This window comes from Squalius cephalus (genome assembly GCF_949319135.1).
Source record: "Squalius cephalus genome assembly, chromosome: 3".
Taxonomy (NCBI): Eukaryota; Metazoa; Chordata; class Actinopteri; order Cypriniformes; family Leuciscidae; genus Squalius; species Squalius cephalus.
Window position 1 is genome coordinate 50,319,415 of NC_137124.1, and position 15,883 is coordinate 50,335,297.

Here is a 15,883-nt window from a genome sequence, read left to right on the forward strand (position 1 = left end):
CCAATCGTGAAAGTACAATGGGGCATTTAACTCTAAAAGCGAAATCTCATTGGCTGATGTCAATTTCTGACAACGTGATTGGTTCAGATGCATCACGTGATGTGCTCTGGCATTTCCAGAGTGTGTTTTTGACTGTTTTTTACTGGGGTTCAGTTCAGTTGAAGGCCATAAATGTTGTGTTATAAGTTTTTATGTGTTTTAGTTTGTATTGTTGATTGCTAATGATTTGATAAGATATTTTGTCTGTAAATAGTTGTTTCCACTAAAAAAGTATGAATTTTTACAATACAAATCTTTAAAGGCCGTTTTCACAAAATGGGTTTTTTCTCATACTCTGAGCCAGAAATCTCCACTTCAGCAGCACTTACATACACCAAACTTTCCAGTTGTATTCCTGTGCACTTGCGCAGTGCGCTTTATACCATGCGCTTAGATCGTTAAAATAGGGTCCCAGGTGTAAATGCCATCTGAAACGCTTTCAAGACGGATTTAAATCCGATCACTCAAACCACTTCAGGAGTTGGTCTGAGAAACATTCCAGATGAAACTGGACAAATGTAAATGCATCTGGTTGTTGAAACCACATGTAAACATACTCCTCCCAAAATTGAACTTTTTTGTAACTTGAGCACTTGCTTGCATAAAGGGTCTTTAAAGTTTGTCTTAATATAATATGTATAGGGTTGGAACATTTTAATTTATTGCATGGTTTGTGAATGTTGCAATTCCTAAAGTTATCGCCTTATATTTCATTTTCTCACTGAAGCCAAATTTTATTGGCAATTGGCAATTAGGACCCTGTGTAATATTAGTACACACCTACACTCGCACACAATGTCTAAATAAATCGTCTTTGTTCGCTGAGTGTCTGATCAAGACGTCAGCGTGTGACGACAAACAACACGCAGGTCTGGAGAAAATAACGTCAAAGCGAACCTCTTTAACTCCACAGAAACTTTAATAACGGCGGTGATTATTCATGCCGCATACTGTCCTCAGAGCGATAGGAGGCTCAGGATGGTGAGAGTTTTTCTTCGCCCGAGTGAAACCTATTTTTAAACGGACGGCTGACTGTGAGGAGAAACACAGGGGATCATTCATCCTGACAAACATGGACATCATTAAAAAAACACCCACTGCTCTCCTCCTCCTGCTCTCCATACTGACTGCATCAAAGAGGAAGTTTCTCATTCACGCTTTATCTTGCTCACTCTTTTTGTTTTTTTCTCTTTTGTCTTTGTCTTCTGGTAAAGTAAAAAATGATAACAATAAGTTATGATTAGCTTTTCCAAACCATTGTCACGTATCACGTCTAAACTGGTCTAGACTATGTGTCATGACGTCCAATGGAGTCCGGATACATCAAACTAGTTTGATTTTCAGCCTCAGGCGGCACGTCTATTTTGCATGTAAAATTCACAAACTCCACCAGCTCTAATCTGATTGGCTGGCCTTTACCCATTTTATTTAAGGTTAAATTTTTTATGTCCACCTGGACGCAATATACAAGTTGCCATGTTGAATTCAATGTACATTTCTGAGGAAGAGAAATGTACTGCATTTGGCAATGCTTGTGAGATTCATGGCATTGAGTCTTTGAAAGACATTCAAATGCACTTAATGGCAAGTTTTCAAGGATATTTTGCTAAATTAGCAGCACTTTGGCAGGATATGCTAGAGAACACCTGGATTTTTATTAATAGTTCAGAATTGTATAAACTCGCAATTGCAAGTTATAAAGTCCAAGTCAGAACTGTGACATAAAAATGTTATTAAATGTTGGGGCTTATACATTATGTCCCATATGAACTGCATCTGTGAATTATGTAGACCTATTGTTTACATCAAATTAATGCTTTAATAGTAGACTAATCGTCACAGGTTCCATCATGCTGTGGCTTGCAACCATACACGTCTGTTTAGCTTCACAGAGCGTCTTCCATGACGCTTATGAGATTCATAAGCTAGTTATTTTAGCTTATAAAGTTTTAAATATGGATATGTTCCTTATACAAACGTATTACTTCAATTCAGAAGGCCTTTATTAACCTACTGGAGTCGTGTGGAGTACTTTTATGATGGATGGGTATGCTTTTGCGGGCTTCAAAATCTCATCCTCCATTCACTGCCATTATAAAGCTTGGAAGAGCCAAGACATTTTTTTTAATATATCTCCGATTGTATTCTTCTGAAAGAAGAAAGTCACCATATACATCATACACAGATCGGATATGACCCACAAACGTGTAAGCAGGAAAAAAACACATGGATTCCGATATTCTCAGATCAGTTTCAGGCCTCATTCATATGTGGAAATAAATCTGATATGAACCAGACACATGCATTTGCGTCTGCTATGTAAGAGGACAGATCGGATTGCCCTGTTAATGCGAGTTTATACGTCATTGAAAAAGCGACGTCATTGAAATGACGTCAACTCAGGTGGACACTAACAGCCATCACATGACTCTTTTCAATGGCGCAATGAAGGACGAAGGCTCAACCAAGTGGATTTATGCTTAAGTTTTATCTTTTGAGCCTTTGGGGCGAAGAGACAGTGACCTTTAAAGATGGTGAGGAAAGGAAAAACTTTTCATCCTTATTATCATTTCATCCGCGTCCATTGTAGATCACGCCGTTTTACTTCCTTTTCGGCCTAAGCTTATCTGGGTCAGACGACTACCTTCGTTTTTTTCGACAAGTGTAAAGTGTAAATGCAGATAACGGATATGGATCACTTTGAAAAGAAGATGTAAGCAGGTCTTCAAAAAAATCGGATATAGTCAAAACAAATCGGAATTGGGCATCTGCAGTGTAAATACAGCCTTAGAGTTTTGCATGTTTTCACTGTTTTACAAATAAGAGAACCAAAGTTGCTTCCTTCACTAATGAGAAAAAAATGTCTGAGTGCACCTTTAAGTAGCCGTGTAATAAGCAGGATAATACTAGTCAGACGGTCATTATCACAAGATAAATACTGACAGATTGATCAGGACTCCAACATGAAGCAGAGATTTTATTCATTGCTACTGTACACTCTGTGCTCTCTTTCGTCTCACATAACAAAATAATTTCAACTCAGATCAATATTTCATGTCCCTTTATTTATGCATCTGGTAAGTAGATGTGTAATGAGCCTTGCACCAGGGTCTCGATCACCCAGTCGGGGTTTATATTTGTAATAATGACCGGCTAACTGTACATCCATTACTATTCTGCTTTGTTTGCTTCTGATTGCTTTTAGAGGGAAAAGCTGCCCATAACTGCTGGTCTAGGATCGGTTTTCTCCGTAATAATATCTTATTGGCTAAACAAATTTGCCAAACAATGTAGTGCATATCGTGTTTGCGCTTTGGAGAGCGTCACAGGTTTCTATTTACAGCATGTTTTGCAGTGTTAAGAAATGTAGCCAATCACAAGCATATCTGTTGATTTCTTGAATGCAATGGCCAATCAGAGGTGTTTAAGTTAGTACTGAAGGGGGTTCTGCATGATAGCAAATCCTCTCATTATAACAAAGTTTATATTTGTTATATATAACGACGCTTCGCGCCGGTGTCCTCATCACCCTGTCGGGGGTTTATTCTGAGATAACAACCGTCTGGATGTACATTATCCCTTACATCAACATCACCAAGATTTTCTGTAAAGCTGCTTTGGAACAATGTGTATTGTGAAAAGCGTAATAGAAATAAATTTGACAGATAAATGTTGAATTTATTTGATATTTTATTGTTGTACTGTATGATACACACAGTACCTTGTTGAGGCTCCGGGCGGCGCTGTCTTTTCCCCCAGGGGTGAGATTCCGGAGCTGGATGTCCAGCAGGTCGATGAGGTGACCCATAGCCCGTACAGTGTAGGTGATGTCCCCCGCATGCATGTGGCCCTTGGTCTGTTCCGAAAGCTCACGGGAGATTATGGCAGCAGGTTCACCAGCTCTGATCTACAACACACACACAGTGAACACTGAGTCAAAACTCATCACACAAACTGGAGTGAATGTGAGTTCACAAGTGTGTGAGTGTGTGTGTGTGTGTGTGTGTGTGTGTGTGTGTGTGTGTTACACTGTAATACTTTTCAGGGGGTTCAACCAACAATTTGCTTAGTCACCGCTGTCTTTGCGTATTAAGCTGGCATAAGAGAATGTGTTTAACATAGCACAAACTGCACACATCACCTTTAACAAAACATTTCACTTAAAAAAAAAAATATTTTGAATGTTTGTTTTTTATCAGAATGAACTGATCTACTAAAAATGATTATGCTGCATGAAAATGTAGCTTTCTGGCAGTCAGCAAAACTGAAGGTGTTAGAATAGGTGTTAGTGTTCCTGTAGCTCAAACAGTAGAGCGTGACGATAAACAATACCAAGGTCATGGGTCACTTGATTCCCAGTAAATCCATGAGTGTTTGATTAGGGTTGGAGATGAACTGTGCAGGACAGTCGATCGGCAGGAGCAGGATTGGGCACCCCTGATGTACAGTATACCATGAAAGTCATTTTAGATAAAAGCTTCTCAGGGATGTAACCATCAAGGCTATAAGCTTAAAAAGTGTATTTACAGTCAATTTAACCATAAGGATATTGGGATGCAGTTTTAGGGATACAAAATCACTAAGATAAAAACTCTAGCCCCGATATAGCTTAAAAAAATATAAATAATACTAACAGTTATCTATAATAATATTACTAATAATTGTTATTATTATATTGTTTGTGTGTGTGTGTGTGTGTGTGTGTGTGTGTGTGTGTGTGTGTGTGTGTGTGTGTGCTTGTGTGCTTCTTAAACCTTCTGGTTGACGATGTTGACCCATGTGGAGGTGCAGTTGCTGAGGTCGGGCCCCTGCTGGTCCCACAGTCCCTCGGGCCCCTGGCAGGCAAACATGGCCGTCCCTGCACAGAGAAATGAGTCATTTCTGCCTTTCACTGTTGTGTGTTCATATCATGCTTTGTTATAGGAACATAAACACATAAATATTAACATTAAAAGAGTCCCGTCCTTCACTGCTTTATCCAGAGATGACAAGAAACACTGTGATCAAACGTCTGTGATCATAAAAGAATGTGTAATTACTTCCTCTGATGGAGATAAAATCACTGCAGTGTGTGTTTGTGTGTGTGTGTGTGTGTGTGTGTGTGTGTGTGTGTGTGTGTGTGTGTGTGTGTGTGTGTGTGTGTTCCCTGAAGTGCAGTGGTAAAGGTCAATTAATGCTCGTGGAGGGAGACATCTCATTCTCAGCTCTAATTAGAAGGACAGAACGGGGGGGAAAAAATGTCATATTCTTCCACTCGGGTGACTCTATCAGCACTCAGGTGTGATCACTCACAGACACACACATTCACACACTCCAGATGTCCTACTGCTGCCAGACCCAACAAAAACACTGACAACAGAAATTTGATTAAAGACACCAATGTTCAATAAAGAAATACATGCATAAAGCTGCAAGCAGCATTTAGCAGGTTTCAAGCATTTAAGGCCTTTAAGGCCTACACACATGCGTAAAAAGACATTAAGTTTTATTTAGCAAGCATTTAACCACAGACATCATAGATGGAAAAGTCCATTTACAGCCAATACAGGCAATTTAACATAGTAAATATATGGTTTTCATAGCTTTTTGAAAGTTATAGCACCACCTATGATCCGATCTCCATTAAATTTTGCATGCTTCTTTAGAATTTTCGTTTAGGATTTATAGGCTTTTGAGTGTATTTTGCCACGCCCATTTTCTAAATGACCCTTTTATAGCCAACCAAATGCAAAATTTCTAATTATTATTGATCTAGAGAGTCCAGAAAATTGTAGTGCACTGGTTTGGTTCCGATTGGGCGAAAAACCTAGGACTAGTTCGCAAAAGTAGGTTTTTAATATATTCGCAAATATTTAATGAACTGTTTGATTGACAGCAGTGGTTCTTGAGACAAAGTTGTTCAGTATGAGGAGATCTATCAAATGATATGAATATTGTGTGGATGTGTAACACCACGTGATTATAGAGCCGTAAAACTCGTTAGCTCCAACTAGTGGCCGATTTCTTTCAAAATTCTTACAGACCTCTAGGGCCATTAGTCGAACATGTCCATCGAGTTTCGTTCCGATCGGCCTCCGAAAACCTTGTCTAATAGGTGCTCAAAATTCATTGGCTGATGGCGGCCATGTTTTTCGAGATACGCCAATGTCCTCAAATACATACATGGCACCTTGGACCAAGACACTGCATACCAATTTTCAAGTCAATCGGACTAACGTGGTTAGTCAAGTGGTCATAGCCCTTTTTATGTTTTTTTCATGTTATAGCGCCACCTAGTGATTTTTTTTTACTGTGACCTCAGACTGAACTCATACATATGTGTACCGTGTTTGGTGAAGATATCTCATTTACTTCTCCAGTTATAGCCATTTTAGTAAAATAGGCTCCTCCCACAACGTTCGTTTTGCCGCCCCTTAGCGACCGTGAATCGAAATTTCAACTTTATTTCGATAATTATTGATATTCAGACTCCATAGAACCTTTCTGCACTGGTTTGGTTTCGATCGGGCAAAAAACCTAGGACTAGTTCGCAAAAGTAGGTTTTTGACAAAATTCAAAATGGCGGAAACATTTGCGGAGATGTACGTTTTGTTCATCAGGAGTCCAGCTTTCCAATGATACAAGACACTTGAGTCTACGACATACGGCCTAGGAGTTATGAGCAGTTTTGCGCTTTCGATCGCTGTAGCGCCACCTATTGGCCAATCTGGGTCATACTCTCTGAACATCTCCTCGATTTTTGGGCTCCATTTGGCCAAGTTTCAAGTCTCTAGCACTTACGGTTTGGTCAGCACGATTCGTTTTACAGAAGAAGAAAAATAAAAATCAGGACAATTACAATAGGGTTTCAGCACTTCGTGCTTGAACCCCCAAAAATAGCTCTGCCAAATCATGAAGCCCATTAGTCTACATATAGGGGAATGTTTATAATAAAAGTAACATTGCATCAATGTATTAATCCTTGTAAAAATAGCTAATTATTTTACATAACTTTTTTGCTTTTAATTTTATTATAATCGTAATGAATTAATTTACATTTATGCATTAAACATCAATTTAAGCGAATTGTTTTACATTACTTTTTAATTTATTTTACTATTTATTTATTTATTTTAGAATGTTTTTTTTTTACATTTACATTTATTGATTTTTTTACATAACATTTTTGCTTTTGATTTTATTACAATATATGAATGTATTTATTTATTTATTTACATTTATGCATATACTTTTAGATTTATGCAATATACAGTAATTTATGCAAATTGTGTTACATAATTTTTGTTTTTGCTTTTATTTATTTTATTTATTTATTTGTAAAAAAAAAAAAAAAAAAAATTTTCACATTTACATTTATGGATTTGCTTTTACAATTACAATAATTTAGTAGAAGCTTTTATCCAAAGAGACTTACAAGAGAGGAACAAAAGCAAATTAAATGTTTAAAGGACAAGTTCGGTATTTTACACTTAAAGCCCTGTTTACAGATCGTTTCTGATGAAATAGAATGGTTGAGATAAAAATGTGGACACATGCGGCTGTCCCGAGAATTTTAGGTTTATTTCCCTTCTCCCCCCCCCACCTACAGAATGGCAGCCTATGGGCACTGGAACAATCCTTCCTAAAACGCATTAAACTTTCGATTACAAAGACGTGAAACTCACCGAGTGGTCAGGGGTGTTCACTGATATGCTCACACAAAAATCGCTGCAAAAGATGCTTTCCAACAGGTTTTATCGTAGTTTTTGTCCAACTCCATTGACTTGAATTGGATGGGCTGTGTGCAGTACGGTATTACTCCGCCGCTTCTTCTTCTGCTTCTGTGTATTCAATTAAATGCCAGTGGTTTGCTTGCAATTGGCAAAGGTGCATTATCGCCACCAACTGGGCTGGAGTGTTTATTATTCAAGCTCTCAACGGAAGAATCTACGGGTGTGAGACGTTTGGAAAAATAGGTCCACAGTTTTACAACGAATGGTAAAACACCTGTTGGAAAGCATCTTTTGCAGCGATTTTTGTGTGAGCATATCAGTGGACACCCCTGACCACTCGGTGAGTTTCATGTCTTTGTAAACGAAAGTTTCATGCGTTTTATGAAGGATTGTTCCAGTGCCCATAGACTGCCATTCTGTAGGTGGGGGGGAAAGCGAAATAAACCTAAAATTCTCGGGACAGCAGCATGTGACCAAATTTTAATCTTAACCGTTCTATTTCATCAGAAACGATCTGTAAACAGGGCTTTAAGTGTAAAATACCGAACTTGTCCTTTAAAATAAAAGTTTTTACTCTCACTTTTGATCAATTTAAATCATCCTTGCTGAATAAAAGTATTAATTTCACAAACTTTTGAATGGTAGTGTATATATTGGGTATTTAAAAAAAAATATATATATATATTTTTTTGCTGCAGTTGTTTTGACTAATGAGTTTAGGAATACGTGAATGTGACACGTGTTACTCTGAGAAATGTCCAGAGGACAAATCCTCCAACTGCAGCTCCAGTCTGGCGCTTTGAAAACTTCAAGAACAAACAACTAAACATGAAGAAACTGCCAATCACCCGAAACCATGGAAACCAGCCAGTCTGCAGTCGGGAGGACGGGAAATGTTTTGATGTGAGCAGAATGCAGCAAGAGCAATGAGGGGAAATATAATTTAGGGAAAGAAAACCAGAGGAAACAGAGTGACAGACAGAGGTGAAAGAAGATGACAAAAAGAAAGAGAACGAGAGAGAGTGAAGGGAGGATGTTTCTCAGCGAGCTGTGGCGTGTTTGATGCATGTGCTGCGTTTGTGTTATTTGTGCTCACGCTGTGCGTCTGCTGCACATCCAGAGATAGACTAATAACCATGGAGAGAAAAAAATACAATCCAAACAACACACCCGGGTTACCAAAACAAGGTGTTAAACATGTAGTAACATGGGTTTATTTGCTTTGTAAAAACTGGTCAAGGAGTCACTATATGATTGCTAGCATGTTCTAGGTTAAGGTGACGAGATTTCTGAAATCGAAACCTAGTTCAGAGGTCAAAATATTATTGAAATCTCATGTGTTATTATCTATGATGGTGCAGGGCCGGTCCTAGTTGAGGGAGGACGGGTTGGCGGGGGGATTGAGTCAAATATTTAGTGATGGTGTGGCGTGGCGAGAGATTTGTTTTTTGTAGCTTTGATTCTGATCAGGAACAAGTGTAACAAGAAAAAAAATCCCAAAAATGTATACAAATTACCCTAAAAGTAGGGTAAAAGCTGTTTTAGAAGTCAATAAGTCTTAGTCCATTGCAATAATATTAACTAACATTTTCGGGGAAAAGAAAATCCTCTCCAGATCAAAATGACCTGAACACAACATAAGGGTTAAAAATAAATACATACATAAATAAAAATCTTGCAAAATGTACTGTGCTACTGTTGTTCCCCTATTGTTGGTTTGATTGCCTCTGTTGTTCTCATCATTAGTAATTCGCTTTGGATAAAAGCATCTGCTAAATGATTAAATGTAAATGCATATCTATGAATAAAAAAAAAAACAGGGACAATATAGAGTGTTTTGTGAAATAATAATAACAACAATTATCATTAATTATTACAAATGCACTATCATTATAAATAATAATCATGATGATGTTTGCAGGTCAAACACCCCCTGACGGTTTTAAATGCAATTCACCAAACCTAACACTAAATATAATGTAGAAAACAGCAACCATTACAAAAAGTAAACAGATCAAAGCAGTTGTTGACAGGTGATTCCTTGAAAAGCAACTTACCGATGGTTCCAGGCGGGCACGGCTGCTTGGCAACCTGACCCTGTCGTGTTTTGGGCCAGGTGAGGGTGGAGTCGGTGATGGGACTGCAGAACTCCACAGCGATATTGGGCAGGACAGAGGAAGGGACGGAGCGCATAGAGGCCTCGGGAAGAGGCTGGCGGTCTGTCGTTGTGCTCCGCGTGACCGGTGTCGTCGTCGTCGTTGTGCCCGGTGATTTGGTTGTGGTGGTGGTTGTGGTGGTGGTGGAGGTGGAAGTGGTCGTCATGGTGACGGTAGCAGGGCGAGTTGTGGTGCGTGTTGTTGTTGTGTCCATTAAGACGTTTCCCGAGGAGGAAGATTCTGGAATCAGGAAAAATTTGAGTGAGAACACAACAAATGAGATTTAAATCAGAAAACGTAGTTACATTTATCAAGCAGCAAACTGTTTAAATGAAAATCAAGCAAGCAGTGTCCCACAGATACAAAATCACAGTTATATTCTGCTGCAGACATTTATTTGTATCAGATGGTGACACACGTTTTAGTATAACCTTAGAGACTGCAAAGAAACCTTCTCCAGAAGCATTATTAGAAATTCAAACATGAAGCCTTAATGTTTTTGTCAGTATTATTAGGGCTTCGATGAATATTTTTGTTATTCTTATTATTAGCAGTCTAAGAAGTGCAAGAAACCCTATTGTTTTGTCAGTTATTATTATTATTGTCAGGGTTTATCTGTGTTTTTTTGTATGTTTGGGTGGGTTTGCACTACTTTAGTTCAGTTTCTTGTGTTTTCACTGAGGGTACGTTTACACAAAAAACGATATGCTTAAAACTGAGAAGTTTTTCCTTTGAGTTTTCCGCGTACAGATGACACCATTGTCAAAACGATCCCCATTCACAAGGATCCGCGAAAACGACTAAAAACGCTGTATTCTGCTGCTTGGCCATTAGATGCCGATGAAACACTATAGACTGAACACGTAATACGCATGTGCATGACATCATCGTCTTCAGAGATTCGTGTTTTTGTTGTTTACACAGAGACCGTTTTCAAATACTTACACTTACAGGGGTGGGAGATATTGACAAAAATGAATATCTCGATATTTGTTTTCAATATCTCGATATCGATATTCAGACGATATTTTTGCCATCCTTCAAAGAAATGTGTGCAAACTGGCAAAGAAGGTCCAGTTGGTCTTTTGACTTGCTGCATTTGACCTATTATTGTAGGCTATAGAAAAAACAAAGGAGATAACTAAACAGAATCTGAGGTAGCCCCTACTTTTCCACTTACAAAAAAAAAAAAAAACGAACTAGGCACCTCTTGCAACAGTGATTATTAAATCAAACAACAATATTGTTGATGATAAATTCAAAGTAAAACATTTTCTTTTCAAAACGCTATAAATCCATCCATTTTTTCCCCAAAACGCAATAAATCCATCCATTTTTCCCCCAAAAAATTGATGGTTTGTCTTTTTAAAAAAGTATTTTGTCTTTTAATTTTTCGTGTTTGCATTTATGAGGAAAAAACAATATTACGTGACAGTTCTCCAGACGCGAGTGCTCTGAAAGCGGCAAAGACTTTCAAACTTTCACAGAGACCTCAAAACAGAAAGCACAAAGCCTTTCTATAAAACGAATTTCGTTTTGTATTAATTGTATCTTAATTTTAATACATTTTTCTTTAACCAATTTCCTGGATTTAATACATAAAAAGTAAATAGTCTAGCAATCACAACATAGCCTAAGGTGCTTGAACTGGAGATTATTTCATCATGAACCGAACCGTAGCCTACTCGCCTCACAGGCCTAAAAAATGTGAAATATATTTACAGAAAGCTGGTTCTAAACAAAACCATCCAAAACAAAATAAAACTATGTAGCCTAATAAATGTGCATTTCTCCGGTGCGTTCACTAGCCTACTGAGAAGATCGCGAGTCAATAGCCTATCGTCAACTTCATCTTTGCAGCCGACACAGAAATTAATAAACAATTAAAATGTCTTATTGCAATATTTTACATATTCATAATCATTACTTTTTCTGGTTCTTTGAGGCAGCTTTTTAGGTTTATGGCGTTTTGAAAAGAGCTCTTCACGTACAAACACCGTTTCACCAAGGCACAGCGGCCCTTCAGCACATAAGAAAAAAAAAAGAGAAAAAGCACGGACTTACTAATTACGAAACTTTGATGTGGTTGAACAGGTGAAACAGTCACAAATTCCTCTGCAACTCAAACCTTCTCAGTACGAGTTATGAAGGAAGAGAACAGCATTACAGTTTTCAGCGCGTCCTCCTCTGATTGCTGTGTTGTGACTGAAAAAGTGCGTGCAGGAGCACATGCGCAAAATGTAGGCTAGGTTTGTAAAATGGCATATGATAAAATAAAAATAATTCATATATCATTTTACAAAACGGTTTTGCGCATGTGCTTCTGCGCGCACTATTTCGAATTTACGTATGAATGTGCGTTTTCGACGACACGGGACCATGGGCTGAGCCACTCGGAGGTTGCCTCCGGGAATAGTACTGCCCTACAGTATTAAAAATCGCTACATATAATTGTTTAGAAGGTTATAGTGTGCGTTATTTGTTTTCTCTTTAACTTCTTTCAGCTCTTTTCATGTTTGGGGGGTCGGATTGTACAAATTATGAAATATTCGATATCCCAATTTTGCATATCGTCCAGACAACAATTTGGATATTATCGTCTAAACGATATATCGCCCACCTCTACTTTGAACCCCATTTTCAAAACTTTGCATTTTCAGGCACCCAAATTACACGTTGTCGTGTAAACGAACGGCCAAAACGCACAAAAAGTTTTTAGTTGAATACTGTGTCGTGTAAACAGCCCCTTAGTTATCTTGGTTATTCATTGTTTGATTGTCTAACCGGATGTATGACGTAGGATGTTGCTCCTCGTCTCTTATATCAAAATCCTCCACAATTTTCTTGATAATGTCTAGTTTTAGACTTCTAATTTGTCTTAACCCAATGGAGTCGTATGGATTACTTTTATGATGGATGGATGCGCTTTTCAGAGCTTCAAAAACTCAGGCACTATTCAATGTTATTACAAAGATGGGAAGAGCCAGATTATTATTCAGTATAACTCTGATTGTGTTCATCTGAAAGAAGAAAGTCATATACACCTAGCATGGCTTGAGGGTGAGTAAATTATGGGAAAATTTCATTTTTGGGTGAACTATTCCTTTAAACTTTGTGTTTTATTCAGTTCATGGTCAGTTCTCATTGCGTTATACCCGGTTGTTTTGTTCTTGTTTGATAGTGAAGAGTGTTTTGTTTCTAGTTCTTTCTAAATAATCCCTTAAACGGCTGCAAATAGATCCTTTTTTCACCTACTGTAGATTGCTATGGGTTGTGACAATTATTATTAGAGGTTCAAGTGCAAAAAAATATGATCTCACTGCCTACTGCTATTATATCAGACATGTTTCTATGGTAACCACACCTTCCAATCTACATCAGTGAAAGAAATAAACAACCACAAATGTCTATAGTAACAACAACCTACACTTTGCTTACATACAATATGCAGAAACATCCACACTAGAGTTATTTTAGAATCACTGAGTTAATATTATATTTTGTATTAATATTTAGAATTATTTTGTTGTGTGCTTTAAAATATTTAAATTAATTTTTGTTTAGCCTAAGTTTTAGTTTGTTATTAAAAAAATTGAATTTAGTAACTAAATTAGTTACTAAATTCAATTTTTTTCCTTTTTTTTCTTTCTTTTTTTCTGACGTATATTCTTTTTAAGTAACGGAAGTGTTTTTTTTGTATTAGTTTACCAGAGTTTACCATGAAAAATAGAAACATCTGACAAATATGCATATTAAATATATATATTTCCATTTAGTCTCTATGAAGCCCCTCCCTCCTTGCTCTGATTGGCCGGTGGATCAGTGTGTTGTGTTAGCAGAACGTTTTCATCGTCATACAGCAACATTAAACACTAAAGAAAGTTGAAAATGTAAAAAAAAACAACAAAAAAAACAGCATAATAGATCCTCTTTAAAATGCGGAAATGGAAGGTTTGCTTTATAAAGTACAGATCCACATCATCCCGAGGAAAACAAGAAACATCACTACACCAAACTGTTTTCATTCCAGTAATTGCGCATCCATAAATCCAGAAACAGAATTGGTTTACATAGTGCAATTATCAAAGATGAAAGCAAGCAAATAAATAAATAAATAAATAAATACATTTTGATTTTACGAAGTAGAGCTGCCGCACAATCAATAAAATCAAAAACTGTATTCAACTGCAAAAAGTTGCAATTAAATTACATACATATACCACCTGCATGCATGATAGGCTCCTAAGTGCATGCATACTCAATATAGCTGTATACGCATGAAGTCAGTAAACAGACAGAATGATCTGCCGATGCAACTGCTGTCAGTCCTCCAAACACAAATAAAGGGCTAAAATGATCTGACTGGGCTGTGGGACTCTGTGATACACAGAGCCTCCAAGGGAGATTATGTGCTAATAAACACAGAAACGAGAGGGGGACTAAGCAATAAGCAAACAGAAGAGACACTGGAGAAATTATGGGTAAGGCCCACGACCCAGGAAATAACACACACACACACACACACACACACGCACGCGCACATGCTCTTGTTCTGCAGGGTGATGTGATCCTAATGGCTCTGTGTTTGGGTGGGCAGAACATCTACAACAATCTATAATTGTTTACATTACAGATAATTACATTTCCTGCCGTTTTCAAGAACTGACCGCGTAAAGTGACAATTCTGGCAAAGAACTGCCCAATTAGTTAATTAATGAACTAATTAAAGAAAGTATATACTATGCACGCATATAATCATGCATAAAAAGTATATATATATATATATATATATATATATATATATATATATATATATATATATAGGGCTGTCAAACGATTAATCGCGATCAATCGCATCCAAAATAAAAGTTTGTGTTTACATAATATATATGTGTGTGTATGGAGTATAATTATTTTCTATATATAAATACACACACATGCATATATATTTAAGAAAAATGTGTTATTTATATATAAAATATTTATATATAATATAAATTATATATAATATAAATATATATAGACAGTATATACATGCAAATATTTCTTAAATATATACATGCATGTGTGTGTATTTATATATAGAAAATAATTATATACCGTACACACATATATTATGTAAAAACAAACTTTTATTTTGGATGTGATTAAACGCAATTAATCGTTTGACAGCCCTAATATATATATATATATATATATATATATATATATATATATATATATATATATATATATATATATATATATATATACTTTTTATGCATGATTATATGCGTGCATAGTATATACTTTCTTTAATTAGTTCATTAATTAACTAATTGGGCAGTTCTTTGCCAGAATTGTCACTTTACGCGGTCAGTTTTTATTTATCGTTTTTTTTTATTGACCATCACTTTCTATTCAGTAGATATGACTGAATCCAGATTGATATTTCAGCAGTTAATACCTACACTTTTGAGTTAATATTGAAACATTACATTCATGTTGATAATTGTTTGAGTGTCTGGTAGCATGAACATCAGATCTACATGTAAAAATTCAGTCCAGAGTTTTATAACGTGCTCCAATATCAATGAATTATTTCAGTAACTAATATTGTTTATTAATTTAAAAAACCCTGCACTTGCCCACTGTTATGAGCAATTAAAAGTTCAGCATTACCTGCTGCATGAGTTAATTCGGTTTTAAAACTTTAATAAGTCATGCCCAGAGGGCTGCTATACTTCAAAAAGAGCAAATTAACCTGATTATTAATTTTTCTTTCTATGTTTGGCCTTTGCTAGTTTATATATAAGGATAGCGATGACAGTGAGAAGAGAGGCTAATGGGATCAGCTAACGTCACACACTGTCCGTCAGCCCACATCACTGATTTTTTAAACTAAATCCACACACATTATGCATGACATCTCATACCTGTTTTTATCTGACAATTTGTATTTTCTGAGGAGAATCTATTAGTTAACACACTTCTGCA

The 15,883-nt window shown here is 36.7% G+C and overlaps 1 protein-coding gene across 19 annotated transcripts in view; it reads right to left on the reverse strand.

Moving 5' to 3' along the window:
• The window catches only part of LOC307155720 (adhesion G protein-coupled receptor L3), a 324,537-nt gene that overhangs the window by 99,016 nt on the left and 209,638 nt on the right, over positions 1-15,883 (reverse strand). For all 19 annotated transcript variants that reach the window (XM_079866593.1, XM_079866603.1, XM_079866601.1 and 16 more), the window contains 3 exons: positions 9,809-10,147; positions 4,794-4,897; positions 3,761-3,946 (listed from right to left, as the gene is read on the reverse strand). In XM_079866593.1, the coding sequence (XP_079722719.1) occupies positions 3,761-3,946; positions 4,794-4,897; positions 9,809-10,147 (629 nt within the window). The remainder of the gene's footprint in view (positions 1-3,760; positions 3,947-4,793; positions 4,898-9,808; positions 10,148-15,883) is intronic.